Here is a 15,277-nt window from a genome sequence, read left to right as displayed (position 1 = left end):
GAATTCTGGGAATTGAAGTCCACCCATCTCAAAGCCTTCTGGCTGAGGAATTCTGGGAGTTGTAGTCCACCCATCTCAAAGCCTTCTGGCTGGGGAATTCTGGGAGTTGAAGTCCACCCATCTCAAAGCCTTCTGGCTGGGGAATTCTGGGAGTTGAAGTCCACCCATCTCAAAGCCTTCTGGCTGGGGAATTCTGGGAGTTGAAGTCCACCCATCTTAAAGCCTGCTGGCTGGGGAATTCTGGGAATTAAAGTCTACCCATCATAAAGCATGCTGGCTGGGGAATTCTGGGAGTTGAAGCCCACCCATCTTGAAGTTGCTAAAGGTGGAGAAACACTGGCTTAGCATGTCGTTCTACACCAAGGGTCCTCCAACTTGGCAAGTTTAAGACTTGTGGACTTCAATTCCCAGAATTCCCAAGCTAACATGAGTGGAGGAAGAATTCTGGGAGTTGAAGTCCACCGGTCTTAAAGCTGTCAAGTTTTGAAGACCCCTGTTATACACAATTATGACATACTGTCACACTCAATATATTATGGTAGACAAACCACAGCTCAGAAAAAAACAACTATTCTAAATATGCACGTTGGCAGCATTCCCACACGATGCTAGGCCATTATTTTCATCACTTTCTTGTATAAGCCAGGATGGTCTCTCTCTTCCAACCCCCGCATTGGCCAAAAACCAACAACAGATTTTTGAATAAAACCCCAAACCGGCCACGTTATAGCTCAATATTCCATATAAAGAAGAGACTGTGAAGAAGATGAAGTGGAATTCTGAGATTGATGGGCCTGAAGGAAGCCAGACTGAATTAAATCTGAATTAAGCGAAAGGGGCTGTTTTTTTTAATTAAAAAAAATCACTTTCTCTCTCTCTGTTTACAGGCCCTTGTCAAATATTTAAATGACCGCGGAATCCTCCTCTTCCTCACCTCGTCCGTCTTGGCGAACGAGAAAGGTAAGAAGGGAAACTGGGGCCATCAAATCCAGGTGAGTCCTCCCTGGAAGATTCAGGTGCGGAACGAAAAACATGGTGCCTCGTTTTCTCTTTTTTTTCAGACGCCGAAGCGAACGACTTGGGGTCCCTCCTAGCTTTATTTTTATTTCCATCCCCAGAGCTCAGACATTTAACAGGTAAATATTTGTTTCTGCAAATGCTGGGAATCACTTCATTCCCCCATCATCATTTTTGTCTTCCTTTCTTCTTTTTCTTATATTTACCTCTTTATTTATCTACTGGAATTTTATTTCACTTCTGTTATTTTTATAAATAAGTCCAAGATGGTGAACGTGCCTAATCATCCCTTTTTCCTCCTGTTCTCCTGGCAACAACCACAACCCTGTGAGGTTGGTTGAGCTGAGAGAGGGAGAGTGATTGGACCAAAGCCACCCCAGGACTAGAACTCCCAGTCTCCTGGTGATTGGCTCAAAGTCACCCAGATTGCTTTCATGCCTACGGCAGGACTAGAACTTTCAGTCTCCTTTTGATTGGCTCAGGGTCACCCAGCCAGCTTTCATGTCTAAGGCAGTACTAGAACTCCCAGTCTCCTGGTGATTGGCTCAAAGGCACCCAGCCAGCTTTTGTGCCTAAGGCAGGACTAGAACTCACGGTCTCCTGGCGATTGGCGCAAAGTCACACACATTGCTTTCATGCCTAAGGCAGGACTGGAACTCCCAGTCTCCTGGTGATTGGCTCAAAGTCACCCAATTGACTTTCATGCCTAAGGCAGTACTAGAACTCCCAGTCTCCTGGTGATTGGCTTAAAATCACCTAGCTGGCTTTCATGCCTAAGGCAGGACTAGAACTCACTGTCTCCTGGTGATTGGCTCAAAATCACCTAGCCGGCTTTCATGCCTCAGGCAGGACTAGAACTCACTGTCTCCTGGTGATTGGCTCAAAATCACCTAGCCGGTTTTCATATCTAAGGCAGGACTAGAACTCCCAGTCTCCTGGTGATTGGCTCAAAATCACCCAGATTGCTTTCATGCCTACGGCAGGACTAGAACTTTCAGTCTCCTTTTGATTGGCTCAGGGTCACCCAGCCAGCTTTCATGTCTAAGGCAGTACTAGAACTCCCAGTCTCCTGGTGATTGGCTCAAAGTCACCCAGCCGGCTTTTGTGCCTAAGGCAGTACTAGAACTCCTAGTCTCCTGGTGATTGGCTCAAAGGCACCTAGCTGGCTTTCATGCCTACGGCAGGACTAGAACTCCCAGTCTCCTGGTGATTGGCTCAAAGTCACCCAGCCGGCTTAGGCTTTCTTAGTCACCCAGCCGGCTTTCGTGTCTCAGGTGGGAACTAGAACTCACCGTCTCCTGATGATTGGCCCAGTCAATTCACAGGCCACCCATTTCACCAATAAAACAACTCTGCACGGCTTACCAAAACCATAAGCGCTTATTTTGTTTATTATTTGGGGGCATGACTGAAGTCAGTTGCAAACGGCTTTTCTTTTCTCTTTTCCCCCCCATTAGCCACAGATTGGAAACATGATGAGGGGAGCAGCGAGGCCCCCCAGCAGCTCCCCCTGATCCTTCCCCTCCTTCACCAGGCGTTGGCCAGAGCTGCGGAAAATCCGAATCCCAAGCAATCCCCTTCTAGCGCTTTGGTCAAACTGCACATGGAGGAATTAGCAAATCTCGATCAGAGTTCAGCGCCCAACTGCGATAACGCGTCCGGCCCACCCTCGGCTCCCAAACCTCCCTATGAGATCCCTAAGGGGGACCCCGTGGACGAGACGCGCTCCCGCCCTCCTTTTCCAACTTGGCCTTTATCTCTTGGACCCCGAAAGTTACGCGCTGGAGGTCTCCTCCGCCGTGGCCTGTTTGAAGGGCTGCTCTCGGGTGTCTGACGAGGGCGCGGGTTTAAATGCGGACCCGTCGCCATCGGAGGGACCGGGCCAAGCTGTCGGAAAGGGCAAGGAGGCTCCCTTTGACGGACACGGGCCGAGCCGAGCCGCTGCCGCCGCCGCGTCGAAAAGCAGCCCAGCCGGAGAGCGATCCTTGCAGTGGACAAAAAGAAAATCCAGCCGGATCCTCGGGGCCACTTCGAAGAAGAAATGGTCGCCGCTGAAGATGTACTGCCTCTTGGAGAGCAGCAAGAAGAAGACGAAGGGGAAGGAGAAGAGGAAGAAGAAGAAGAAGAAAAAGAAGAAGAAGAAGAAATTGCCCAAGGAAGCGATGACCCTCAATAACCCCTTGGCTAATGATCCCGGATCCCCACCCGATCCTAAAAAGGCTACCCTCAAATTAAAAAATATCCAGAATCCACTGAGAAGGAAGAGGGGTGAGTGTCGCTTCAAATAAGCCTCAAGATTATCCCGACAGGTTAATTTTTTTTATCGCAGGAAAGCCATAATTTTGGCTGGTTATCATCATTGTCTTTTAACGACCCCATAATCCCTTGCGGATTATTTAATGGCCGGATGCCTTTCCTGTCACCGATGCGGAGTTTTGTTTCAGAAGATCTCAGTGTGGAAAGTGGTGGAATTCAAATTTTATTTTTACTACTGGTTCTGTGGGTGTGGCTCGGTGGGTGTGGCATGACTTGGTGGGCGTGGCTTGGGCGTGGCAGGGGAAGGGTTCTGCAAAATGCCCCTTCACTCCCCACCCCGCTAACCTGCTTTCCAGCTTCATTCTCCTGTGCAGGGCAACCAAAGGAGACCCAACCGATCAGTTGGGACTCAATGCAAGGCAGAAAAGAGATGGGGTTGGCGGGGCCAGTCAGAGGTAGGGTTTGCCCGGTTTTCTGAACGACTCCAAATTTCCGCTGCCGGTTCCCCAGAACTAGTCAGAACCTCTGCTATGCGGTCAGAGTTACACACAATAGAATGTGCTCAGAGAAATAACTGCCCCCCCCTAGAATGACCGCAGCCTCCGATGTGGGGGGCCCCTCAGGGACCACACGCTTTCATCATTTACCCTGCTAGGTGGGTCGGGCAATTGGAGCAGTGAAGTGTTTACGGGGCGGATGCTTATGTACCAGTGAGAGTTTGTTAGAATATTCATGTGCTCAGAGAGAGAAATATCTGCCTCTACCTAGAATTGAACTCGCAGCCTCCTGATTGTGAGGCAAGAGTGCCACCTCTAGGCCACTGCATCACTCCATAATTTCAGCTGATTGTGAAGCTATCATTTTACAGGTAATCCTCGACTTATGACCGGCCACGTAGTGTCCAAAATGACAACGACGCTGAAAAAAAGGGACTGAGGTCTGGTTTTTCACACTTAACGACTGTTGCAGCATTCCTCATGGTCACATGATCAAAATTCAGATGCTTAGCAACTGGCATGTACTTATGACGGTTGCAGTGTCCCGGGGTCATGTGATCTGCTTTTGCGACCATGGGGCCAAGTCCATGGGGGGTGGGGAGCCAGGTTGACTTGACAACCGTGTGACTTAACGTTAACAACCGCAGGGTTTTGCTTCACAACTGCGGCAAGGAAGGTCGTAAAATGGGGGAAAACCCGCTTCATTCTCTTGCTTCTTAGCGATGGGAATTTTGGGCTCACTTGTGGTCGTAAGGCAAGGACTACCTGTAATTCATTTATATTCCTGCCTTTATAATTCTTTACAAATTTGATATTCTTGTTGTGGCCTGTCGGCTCTTCCAGTAGCCAAATCAGAGGAGGAAGAGGAGGCATGGGAGTCAGGGTCAGTATCCGGGCAACCTAAGAGCTCCGAGGGGAAGAGGCGGAGCCTGAGCCGTCCGTCAGCCCTCAGAGGGAGGGTCAACAGTCCCCAGGTGTGGAGGTGGCTGATGAGGAAGGGGAGGAACAGCCGGGTACAGTGCCTGACGCGTGGATGCGCAGAAGGCAGAGGAGAGGAGAGCAGTGGAAATCTATGGGCCGGTCCTCAGGACGGAAGAGCCACCACTGCTAGCAAGGGCCCACCCTAGCTCTGGGGATAAAAGGCAGAGGGGTGGAGACGAATAGGTGTGGCAGAAAACTGTTCATCTCCCAGATGGACGGACTTGTTAGCCTGCAGGTGAGAGAAACTTTTTGCCGAGGAGAAGAGAGCAGTGGAAATCTATGGGCCGGTCCTCAGGACAGAAGAGCTACCACTGCTAGCAAGGCCCTATCCTAGCTCTGGGGATAAAAGGCAGGGGGGTGGAGACGAATAGGGTGTGACAGAAAACTATTCATCTCCCAGATGGACGGACTTGTTAGCCTGGGGTGGGAGAGAAACTTTTTGCCCGGGCTGCCGGCCTTCCTAATAAAGGAATCTTCAGAGGGTTTGTCGAGTTTGGGGACAGAACAATTCTGTTTAAACTTCAGGCTCTCCTTTTCCCGTCCCCCCCAAATCTTTTATGGAACCAGCCCCTCCCCATTTCAACCCGATGCCCCCCAATCGGCTGTATATTTTGGGGTCAAATTGAGACCGAGAAACCCTCAATACGGTACGGTAGACTCTGGAGTCACAAAACACCGTCGGCTGGGTGGTTTTCGGTTAACCTTCCTGTGGTTTAGAGCATTGTGTGACATCCGACGGGATGTTACAGGAAAGCCATAAGGCGGTTTAGCACAATAACGGTGTGAATAGTGGTTTAACGCAGGCACAGGTGTTGGTTTGTGGGTTGTGGTTGTTTGTCTCTATCCATTGAATGCAAAAGAAAAAAAATAGAGGTGCAGTTCTGAGGAAAGAATGAAAAATAAGAGAGAAGCGGAATAAGTGGGATATATATTCACAGTCCTATATGTATCTATATCCATATTTATATACCTATGTCTATAGCTATATCATCCATCTATCTGTCATCTATCTATCTATCTATCATCTATCTATCTATCTATCTATCTATCTATCTATCTATCTATCTATCTATCTATCTCTATCATCTCTATCATCTACATCTATCATCCATATCTATCCATATCTCTTATCTATCTATTCATCCATCCATCCATCCATATCTATCATCTCTATCTATCTATCTATCTATCTATCTATCTATCTATCTATCTATCTATTTCTATCATCTCTATCATCTATCTCTATCATCTACATCTATAATCTATATATCTATATCTATCCATATCTCTTATCTATTCATCCATCCATCCATCCATATCTATCCATATCTCTTTCTATATCTATCTATCTATCTATCTATCTATCTATCTATCTATCTATCTATCTATCTATCACTCTATCTCTACCTACCCATCCATCCATCCATCTATATTATCTGTCCTCTATCATATTATCTATCCTATCTATCTCCCACCATCTCTCTCTCTATCCTAGATGGATATAGGATATTATCTATCATCTGTCTGTCTGTCTGTCTGTCTGTCTATCTATCTATATATCACTCTATCTCTACCTACCTACCTACCCATCCATCCATCTATCCATCTATATTATCTATCCTCTATCTATCATATTATCATATCTATCTCTCACCATCTCTCTCTATCCTAGATGGATATAGGATATTATCTATCCTCTCTCTCTCTCTCTCTCTCTCTCTCTCTCTCTATTTTTCTCTTTTATATTTTTATTTATTTTCGTGCTGCCCTTCTTGATATCCAAAGCGATTCTTCGGTCTTCTTTTGCATCATGGCCCTATCTGCTAAGTTTCTCCCGAGCGAATTCTCTGCATTTTTAAGTCTGTGGTGTTGGTGGTTGCACGAAACCAGCCTTGTCAGTGCAAACATGCTGGTAGAACCGGTTTCTGAAAATCGAAACCCAGTGGGACCACTAGAGGGCCAGAAAGAGTGAGACTGTTAACTGATGCTTTGCTGCCCTCTAGTGGTTGGCTCAGAGGTTTGCAATCCAGATTGGGTCTTGTAAGATATAAATTGCCTTAGTTCACCGTTTGGCGGTGATGAAAAAAGTGACTTTGGAGTCAGGCACAATCTTTGAAGCAAGGAAAGTCGAAGTCAGATCCTAAGCACAGTTGCAAGTTCCATTAGTGACCACTTCACTTAACTGGTCCCAACCATGGTCGCTAAATGAGGGTTGTACCTATGGATATTTTGTGCTGTGCAGATGAGTAAATTAGTAAGGGGGCTTTGGGCAGCTAAATTTGAAATAGACAGGGAACTAACAGGCCTGGCTTCTTGCCCATTCTGAGGCCATCACCAAAAGCCATGGTACTCATGGGGTTTCACTTAGCGACCACTTCATTTGACCAAGTTGCCTGTCACAAACGTGGTCACTAAATGAGGACCAGCTATAAATCTTTTGTGCTGTGCCAATAAGTAGTTTAGTAAAGATGGTTTGGGCAGCTGAATTTGAGAGGGCTGAATTTTTTTTGTTTCCTGGGATGCCACCGCCTGAAGCCATTGGTACTCCCCGTGTTTCACTTAGCGACTGCTTCCCTTAAGGGCCACATTGCCAGGACCAATTGTGGTGGCTAAATGAGGATTGCCTTTAATCCTTTGCGCTGTGCCACCACCAGAAAGCCAAGGTACTCACTGGGCTTCATTGAGCAACTGCTTCACTTAAGGACCACGCTGCCTGTCCCAATCTTCGCTAAACGAGGATGGCTTATTAATCCTTTAGTGCCATAGAAACCATCGTTACTCACCGGTTTTTCTGCCCTCTGCCAGGGGCCGAAGTTTTGTCCGCAGAATTCATTCAAGGACCGAGGAGTGTGTCGCTTGAGGGAGCCACGGGGTCTTCGGCAGGCCTTGCCACGGAGGAAAAGAAACCCCGGCTGAACGTGGCCATGAAAGTGACGAATGTGGACAAAATGGACGCCAAAGAACCAAGTAAGATGGCGGCAGTTCAAATATGGAAACCCTAGCTGGGGGAAAAATAATAATAATTTTGCTTCCTCGTCCTCCATACCTTCTTTTTTTTTTTTTTTTAAAGGTGGGGCAGGGATGAGAAGCTGGTACAGGTGGTTCCTCACTTAACAACCATTCGTTTAGTGACCGTTTGAGGTTAGCCCTGAAAAATAGAAGAGGATGTTACAAATGGTTTTCACGTTTGGCACAGTGGGCCCTTGGCGACGGGTTCAGATAACAGATGATCAGAGTTGGAAGGGACCTTGTAGGTCATCTAGTCCAACCCCCTGCCCAAGACCCTACACCATTTCTGACAGAGGGCAGTCCGATTTCAGATTTATGACGGTTCCATTGCCCTGGGATTGCCATTTGTAGCCTTCCCAGCCAGCTTCCAACAAGCAAAGTCAAAGGGGGGGAGGGAAGCTGTTCACTGTACGACTGCCTGATTCGCTTAACGAACAAGCAGGAAAGGTTAGGGATCTCTGGTTTGGGCCATCTAACCATGGAAGCGCAGCATTGTTTATATGAAAAAAATAAAAATAAAACCTCAGCTACTGGACCGGTAGATGCCCTCAGCTTATAGCCGGTCACGAGGTGATCTAGTTTGATGTGGCACCCCACAATCACACTGACTGGAGGATACGAATGTGAATCCTATTCAGGATCGTCCATTGCTGACGTAGTTAAGCTTGGCACCTTTTGAGAGGGGTCATTTGTCCATTTATTTTACCCATTTTAATCACACTTGGCCAATAAAGAATTCTAATTGTAATTATAATTATAATCCTAATAATTCTAATTCAGTTCCAATTCTAATTCAGTCCTAATTCTAATGCAACTCTAATTCTAATAATTCTAACTCAACTCCAATTCTAATTCAGTTCTAAATCTAATTCAATTCTAATTTTAATTTAACTCTAATTCTAATAATTCTAATTCAACTCCAATTCTAATTTAATTCTCATTCTCATTCAATTCTAATACAACTCTAATTCTTTCTGTTAATCTGTTAATACAACTCTAATTCTAATAATTCTAATTCAACTACAATTCTAATTCAACTACAATTCTAATTCAATTCTAATTTAATTCCAATTCCAGTAATTCTAATAATTCTAACTACAATTCTAATTCAATTTTTTCTAATTTAATTCTAATTCAAATACAACTCTAATTCTTTCTGTTAATCTGTTAATACAACTCTAATTCTAAAAATTCTAATTCAACTCCAATTCTAATTCTAATTCAATTCTAATTCTAATTTAATTCTAATTCCAGTCATTGTAATTTTAATAATTCTAATTCAACTCCAATTCTAATTCAGTTCTAATTCTAATTTAATTCTAATTCAAATGCAACTCTAATTATTTCTGTTAATCCAACTCTAATTCTAATAATTCTAATTCAACTCCAATTCTAATTCAGTTGTAATTCTAATTCAGTTGTAATTCTAATTTAATTCTAATTCTAGTAATTCTAATTCTAATAATCCTAATTCAACTCCAATTCTAATTCTAATTCAATTCTAATTCAATTCTTATTCAACTCTAATTATAATTCAATTATAATTCTAATACAATTCTAATTCTAATACAACTCAATTCTAATTCTAACTAAATTCTAATTCTAATACAATTCTAATTCTAATAATTCTATCCATCCCTGCCCCCTTGTTTTTGCTGTTCAGGGCATTGCACACAACCCTTTTCCACCTTCCTAGATTTATCCACATGGAGTAGATCCAGCTGAACAAATCCACCCAGAATTATCTTGGACGCTCGTGATCAGTTTAAAACCAAGTCACCACTGGAGACAAACACGTTTGCTCCCTCCCTAATATTTTTTTTTGTCTCTCCTTGCGCAGCTCCAAGGAAAAACCTCCACATCGTTTCTTCCGAAAAGCAATGGACTGAGGCTGCCTCTGTAGAAAAGGACACGGCTGCCCTGGATGCCCACCAGATGCCCACTAGAAGGGAAGAGTGCGATTCCCATGCATTGAACTTGTTGGCTGATTTAGCACTGAGTTCCTGTAACTCTCCCTTGGATGGGAACAGTCGAAGAGATTTCGGGCGTTTCCGTCTGTCCCGGGAACATCGTCTCCCCCGTGGGAAATTTTTGCACAAATCATTGGATCACGAATATCACAGGGCTACCAAGAAACGGAAAGGCGCTTTCCTGCCGGGACAGATGTCCCGATCATCCCTTTGGCCCGCCAAAGAAACCGGCCGGGATAAGGACTGGCTTTTGAACACGAAGGACCGAAGCGCCCTCAATCCCGCCAAAAAGAAAAAGGCGAGGACCAGCTTCGTCAAAAGTCCTCCAGCACTTCCGAACGAGACCGGGGATCTGTTGGACTCGAGTGTCATGATTTCTTTAGAGCACTCGTACGCCACTCCCGTCTCCGAGACTTCCGAACAGGAGACGCCGCATTCTCCGAACTCGAGGAACGGGGTGAATCCGGATAAGCCGGGTCCATTGGTTGGAAAACTGCTTCCTTTCCAGCACCAGGAGAATTTGGGCAAACCGGTTTCGAACCATTTACCACCCGCTCGCTCCATTGTCTTGGCCACCCGGCTGAGGGAGGATTTCTCCACCAGTCGCCAAGTGACTTCGTGCGACAAAACAGTCCAAGTCACGTTCCAGTGGGAGGCGGAATACGTCTTCAACTTGGACAGCAAATATACGAATAATTCCTTAGAAAAAACCATCATCCGGGCAGTACATGGGTAAGTGAGGCTCTCGTAGATGAAATAAATACCTGGTGTGGTTTGGGAGTAAGTGTTCTGGTTTGCCGGCAGCCTGTACAAACGGCAGCAGAATCGGACAATGGGGAAGAACGGGGACCAGTGCGGGAGTCTGGGGAGGACTCGGATGATGGTCCTGCGCCCGATGCGGAGATGGTGCCAGGACCATCTGGGAGTGGGGTGCTGACTCTGGAGCCTCAGGTATAAAGGTATAAAGGAGGTGCAAAGGTAGAGAAACCTTTGTAGGAAGCAAAGTTGTTGAGGTAGTTCCCCGTTAGGAGAATGAGCGCATACAGGGAGACGTAGTGAGAGTGGTGAAGAATAACACACACACAGCACACAGATAGACTGTACAGTAAATGTAGGTTTTTACTTCCAATAAAAGTTTAAGCAAAGTCCAAACAAGCAGTCCAAGTCATTCACAGGTAAAGCAGTCAGTTTTCAGTTCAGGGATAATCCAAATATCAAAGTCCAGTATTAAAAACAGTTCAGTAACAGACTTACATCAAATCCAACTATGATCAGCAACAGTAAATACAGGAACGGCAATAATCTCCAGAAAAGGACAGGAACAGCACTAAACAATCCAGGTTTCTGGCTCCATCTTATGGCCGTTTGAGGAACCACATCCAATTACACTTTTAGCATTCCCTTAAAAGAGACAGTATTAAAATGTCTATCCTGGTTTATATATTTTCCAACCCAACTATTAGGTGACTTACATGCCTAACAAAAGTCGTTCTCTCTGTTTGGATTAAACCTTGAAGCTCTGTGTGGACTTTGTACTTCGGTTGGTTTTTTACAGTTCATTTGGCACTTCAGTTGTTGGCAGCAATTCAAAGGAGAGAAAGGTGGGTGCTTATCTCGAGGGACTGTTTGGGATTCATTACCGGCTGGGAATGCACATAATTCCCAGCATTGAAATAAAACGAGTTGTTTTAACTAAGCGTGTGCTTAAATACAGTCTCAGGAAGCCTTGGTCAGAACAGTAAGACAATTTTTTTTTGGGGGGGGCGGGGAGGTGGATTCAAAATCATGTCCTCCTGGTAGTTTTCCTAAATCAATTTGGGAGCTGAACTGATGGATCTGGACTTTGGTTTGATCATTTAGCAAAAACTTTGATCCGGCAAACACTTCCAGCTGTAAAGATGACAATTCTTCATTGGGATTGTTAGAAAAAGGATTACCTTTGCCACAGGTAATCCTCGACTTACAACAGTTCGTTTAGTGACCGTTCAAAGTTACAACGGCACTGAAAAAAAGAGATTTGTGGCCATTTTTCACACCTAACAACTGTTGCGGCCTCCCCGTGGTCAGGTGATCAAAATTCAGTCACCTGGCAACTGACTCATATTTATGACAGTCGCAGTGTCCCGTGGTCACGTGATTCCCCTCTTTTGTCACCTTCGGACAAACCAAGTTAATGCGGGAAGTCAGATTCACTTAAGAACTGGGTTACTAACTTCACAACTGAAGTGATTGACTTAACACCTGTGGCCAGAAAGGTTGTAAAATGGGACGAAACTCATGTAACAACTGCCTTGCTTAGCAACGGAAATTTGGAGCTCAATTGTGGTCCTAAGTCGAGGACTGCCTGTGTCCTATGGGCGGAAAGCGGGAGATCTCAACGGACATTATTGCTGGTCAAAAATAAATCCATTTTTTTGGGTAGACTCTGTCAAAGGTTTTGCTGAGGTGAAGATATACTATGTCTGCAGCATTCCCTGGGTCTACTAAGCTAGTAGTTGAGTTGAAAGCGATAAGTTTAGTTTACTACAGGGGTGTCAAACCTGTGGGCCTTGTGTTTGACGCCCCTGATGTAGTTGTCGGCTTTGGAAGCCGTATTAACACCCAACACTTCCACACTGCCACGTTCTTGAGCCTGGAAAAATGGGAGGGGGGGAATTTCTTGGAGTGTACGTGGTTAGACATAATAGCATTCTTTTTCTAAGTCAAGGTCATGTTATTTCTGCACCTGGGTGAGGGGAAAGTCTCAAGTTGGGACGGATGGTGATTGGGGCATGTGATGCGATGATGGGGTGCAGGGGGTGGATTTGTGGTTGTACTTTCAGATTTGGGATTTCCCAGATGTGCCAGTTTACTATCCAAATAAAACAGAACTTTTGAGAGGATGTCTGTCTCGGAGTTATTTGTTGGAGTGGAGGTTTTCTGGAACGCTGACACTAGTACAGTTTGCGCTGTAAACTGAATAACAGAATAACAGAGTTGGAAGGGACCTTGGAGGTCTTCTAATCCAGCCCCCTGCTAAAGCAAGAGACCCTATGGCTGTCTATTCTCTTCCTATAAACCTCCAGTGTTAGAGCATCCACAACTTCTGGTGGCAAGTCGTTCCATTGGTTGATTGTTGTCACTGTTGAGAAATCCTTCCTTAGTCCCAGGTTGCTTTTCTCCTCAGTTAGTTTCCATCCGTTGTTTCTTGCCTTGCCTTCTGGTGCTTTGGAAAATTAGTTGACCCCCCCCCACTTCTTTGGGAGCAGCCCCTCAAGTATTGAAACGCTGTTATCATGTCACAGGTTGCAGGTTGCTTCTCTCCTCGAACTCGTTTCCAACTCTCGTGGGTGCCGGTAGAATAGAATAGAATAGAATAGAATTAGAATTAGAATTAGAATTAGAATTAGAATTAGAGTAGAGTAGAGTAGAGTAGAGTAGAAATACAGAATAGAATAGAATTAGAATAGAATTAGAATAGAATTAGAGTAGAATAGAATAGAATAGAATAGAATAGAATAGAATAGAATAGAATAGAATAGAATAATAGAATAGAATAGAATAGAATAGAATAGAATAGAATAGAATAGAATAGAATAAGGAAAGAATAAGGATAGAACAGAACAGAATAAGAATAAGAATAAGAATAGAGTAGAGTAGAGTAGAGTAGAGTAGAGTAGAGTAGAGTAGAAGAGAATTCTTTATTGGCCAAGTGTGACTGGACACACAAGGAATTTGTCTTGGTGCAAATGCTCTCAGTGTACATACAAGAAAAGATACATTCGTCAAGAGTCAAGAATCATCAGGTGCCGCACTTAATGATAGTCATAGGGTACAATAAGCAATCAAATCATACTAGGAGACAGTCAATATAAATCGTAAGGATGCAAGCCACAACGTTACAGTCCTACAGTCACAAGTGGGAGGAGATAGGTAATAGGAAGGATGAGAAGAATAATAGTAATACAGTCTTACTAAGTAATTTGACAGTGTTGAGGGAATTATTTGTGTAGCAAAGTGATGGCATTCGGAAAAGAACTGCCCTTGTGTCTAGTTGTTCTGGTGTGCAGGGCTCTATAGCATCGTTTTGAGGGAAGGAGTTGAAACGGTTTATGTCCAGGATGTGAGGGGGTCTGTAAATATTTTCACAGCCCTCTTTTTGACTCATGAAAGATAGAGGTCCTCCATGGAAGGCAGGTTGGTAATAATTGTTTTTTCTGCAGTCCTAATTATCCTCTGAAGTCTGTGTCTGTCCTGTTGGGTTGCAGAACCAAACCAGACAGTGATAGAGGTGCAGATGACAGACTCAATAGTTCCTCTGTAGAACTGGGTCAGCAGCTTCCTGGGCAGTTTGAGCTCTCTGAGTTGGCGCAGGAAGAACATTCTTTGTTGTGCCTTTTTGATGACGTTTTTGATGTTAGGTGTCCATTTTAGATCATGTGATATGATAGAACCTAGAAACTTGAAGATCTCTACTGTCGATACTGTGTTGTCTAGTATTGTAAGAAGTTGCAAAGCCAAGCGACGAGCATGTTTCAACTACAGACCCAATTCCCACTTTCCCTTCTTCTTTCTCCAGGCCCTGGGATGAAAGCCTCTCGGATGACATGGAAGAAATGAGACTGATCCTCCATGTGTGGATGGCGCTGTTTTATAGCAAAACGATCAAAGCGCTGACGGTACGAAAAGTAGTGGAGCACAGCAACCCGGCCAAATACGTCTCCCTGAACAGTCTGGTGGACCCCTTGGAACCCATGGACGATGGGGGTGGACCTTACATGTTGGAGAAACGCCCCGAAGCTGTCCAGATCCCTGCCGAAGGAGGGCAAGATGGCTCGGTTTCTCCTTCCGAGAAGATACTCCCGGGGAACAAACTGTCCTCCGCCGACTCCTTAGAGGATGAGAGTCCTCAGACAAAGCCTGAAGAAGCCAAGGATCTGCCTGAGAAGGAAGGACTGTCTCGTCCTCCTCTAAAGTCTGTTGATGAGGTAAGGTTTTGGTGGGCCCCGTAGAGCCAACGGACGACTAAGCTGTAAAGTACCCTCCTGGGCAAGGGATTTCCGGTTAGCACCCATGGGAGAGAAGGTGTGCAGATCGGGGTTGAATCGTGGAGTCTGTGGTGATCTCTTGAGCTTGTGTGCTTGCCGATGTTTCATGACCCGACTAGGTAACATCATCAGGGCTAGGAGGGTATTGGCTTTATGGAGTGGAGGAGGCAGAGGCGGAGGAGAAAAGAGGGAGGAGGAGGAAGAAGAGGAGGAGAAAGGAAGGAGGAGCAGAAGAGGAGAGAGGAGGAGGAGAAAAAAGGGAGTAAGAGGAGAAGGAAAAAGGGGGGGGCAAAGGAGAAAGGAGGGAGGAGGAAGAGAAGTAGAAAGGAAGGGGAGCAGAGGAGGAGAAAGGGAGGAGGAGGAGGAGAAAAAAGGAGAAAGAAGAGAAGTAAAAGGGGAGGTGGAGGAAGAGGAAAGGGGGAAAGAAAGGGGGAGGAGGCAGAGGAGGAGGAGAAAAAAGGGAGCAAGAGGAGAAGGAAAAGGGGAGGGGGGAGAAGGAGAAAGGAGGGAGGAGGAAGAA

The 15,277-nt window shown here is 45.2% G+C and overlaps 1 protein-coding gene across 1 annotated transcript in view; it reads left to right on the top strand.

The window, feature by feature from the left end:
- The window catches only part of TASOR2 (transcription activation suppressor family member 2), a 44,226-nt gene that overhangs the window by 12,773 nt on the left and 16,176 nt on the right, over window positions 1-15,277 (top strand). Inside the window, 7 exon segments of the mRNA XM_087968933.1 lie at window positions 888-960; window positions 1,062-1,136; window positions 2,475-2,739; window positions 2,741-3,285; window positions 7,557-7,718; window positions 9,601-10,462; window positions 14,289-14,697. Of these exon segments, the coding sequence (XP_087825059.1) occupies window positions 888-960; window positions 1,062-1,136; window positions 2,475-2,739; window positions 2,741-3,285; window positions 7,557-7,718; window positions 9,601-10,462; window positions 14,289-14,697 (2,391 nt within the window).

This window comes from Notechis scutatus, chromosome 6, assembly GCF_049901735.1.
Source record: "Notechis scutatus isolate UNSWTSFEM ecotype Mainland chromosome 6, rNotScu1.2, whole genome shotgun sequence".
In the NCBI taxonomy this organism is placed as follows: Eukaryota; Metazoa; Chordata; class Lepidosauria; order Squamata; family Elapidae; genus Notechis; species Notechis scutatus.
The sequence above is the reverse complement of the archived record's forward strand: the minus strand, read 5'-3'. Positions and strand labels throughout refer to the sequence as shown.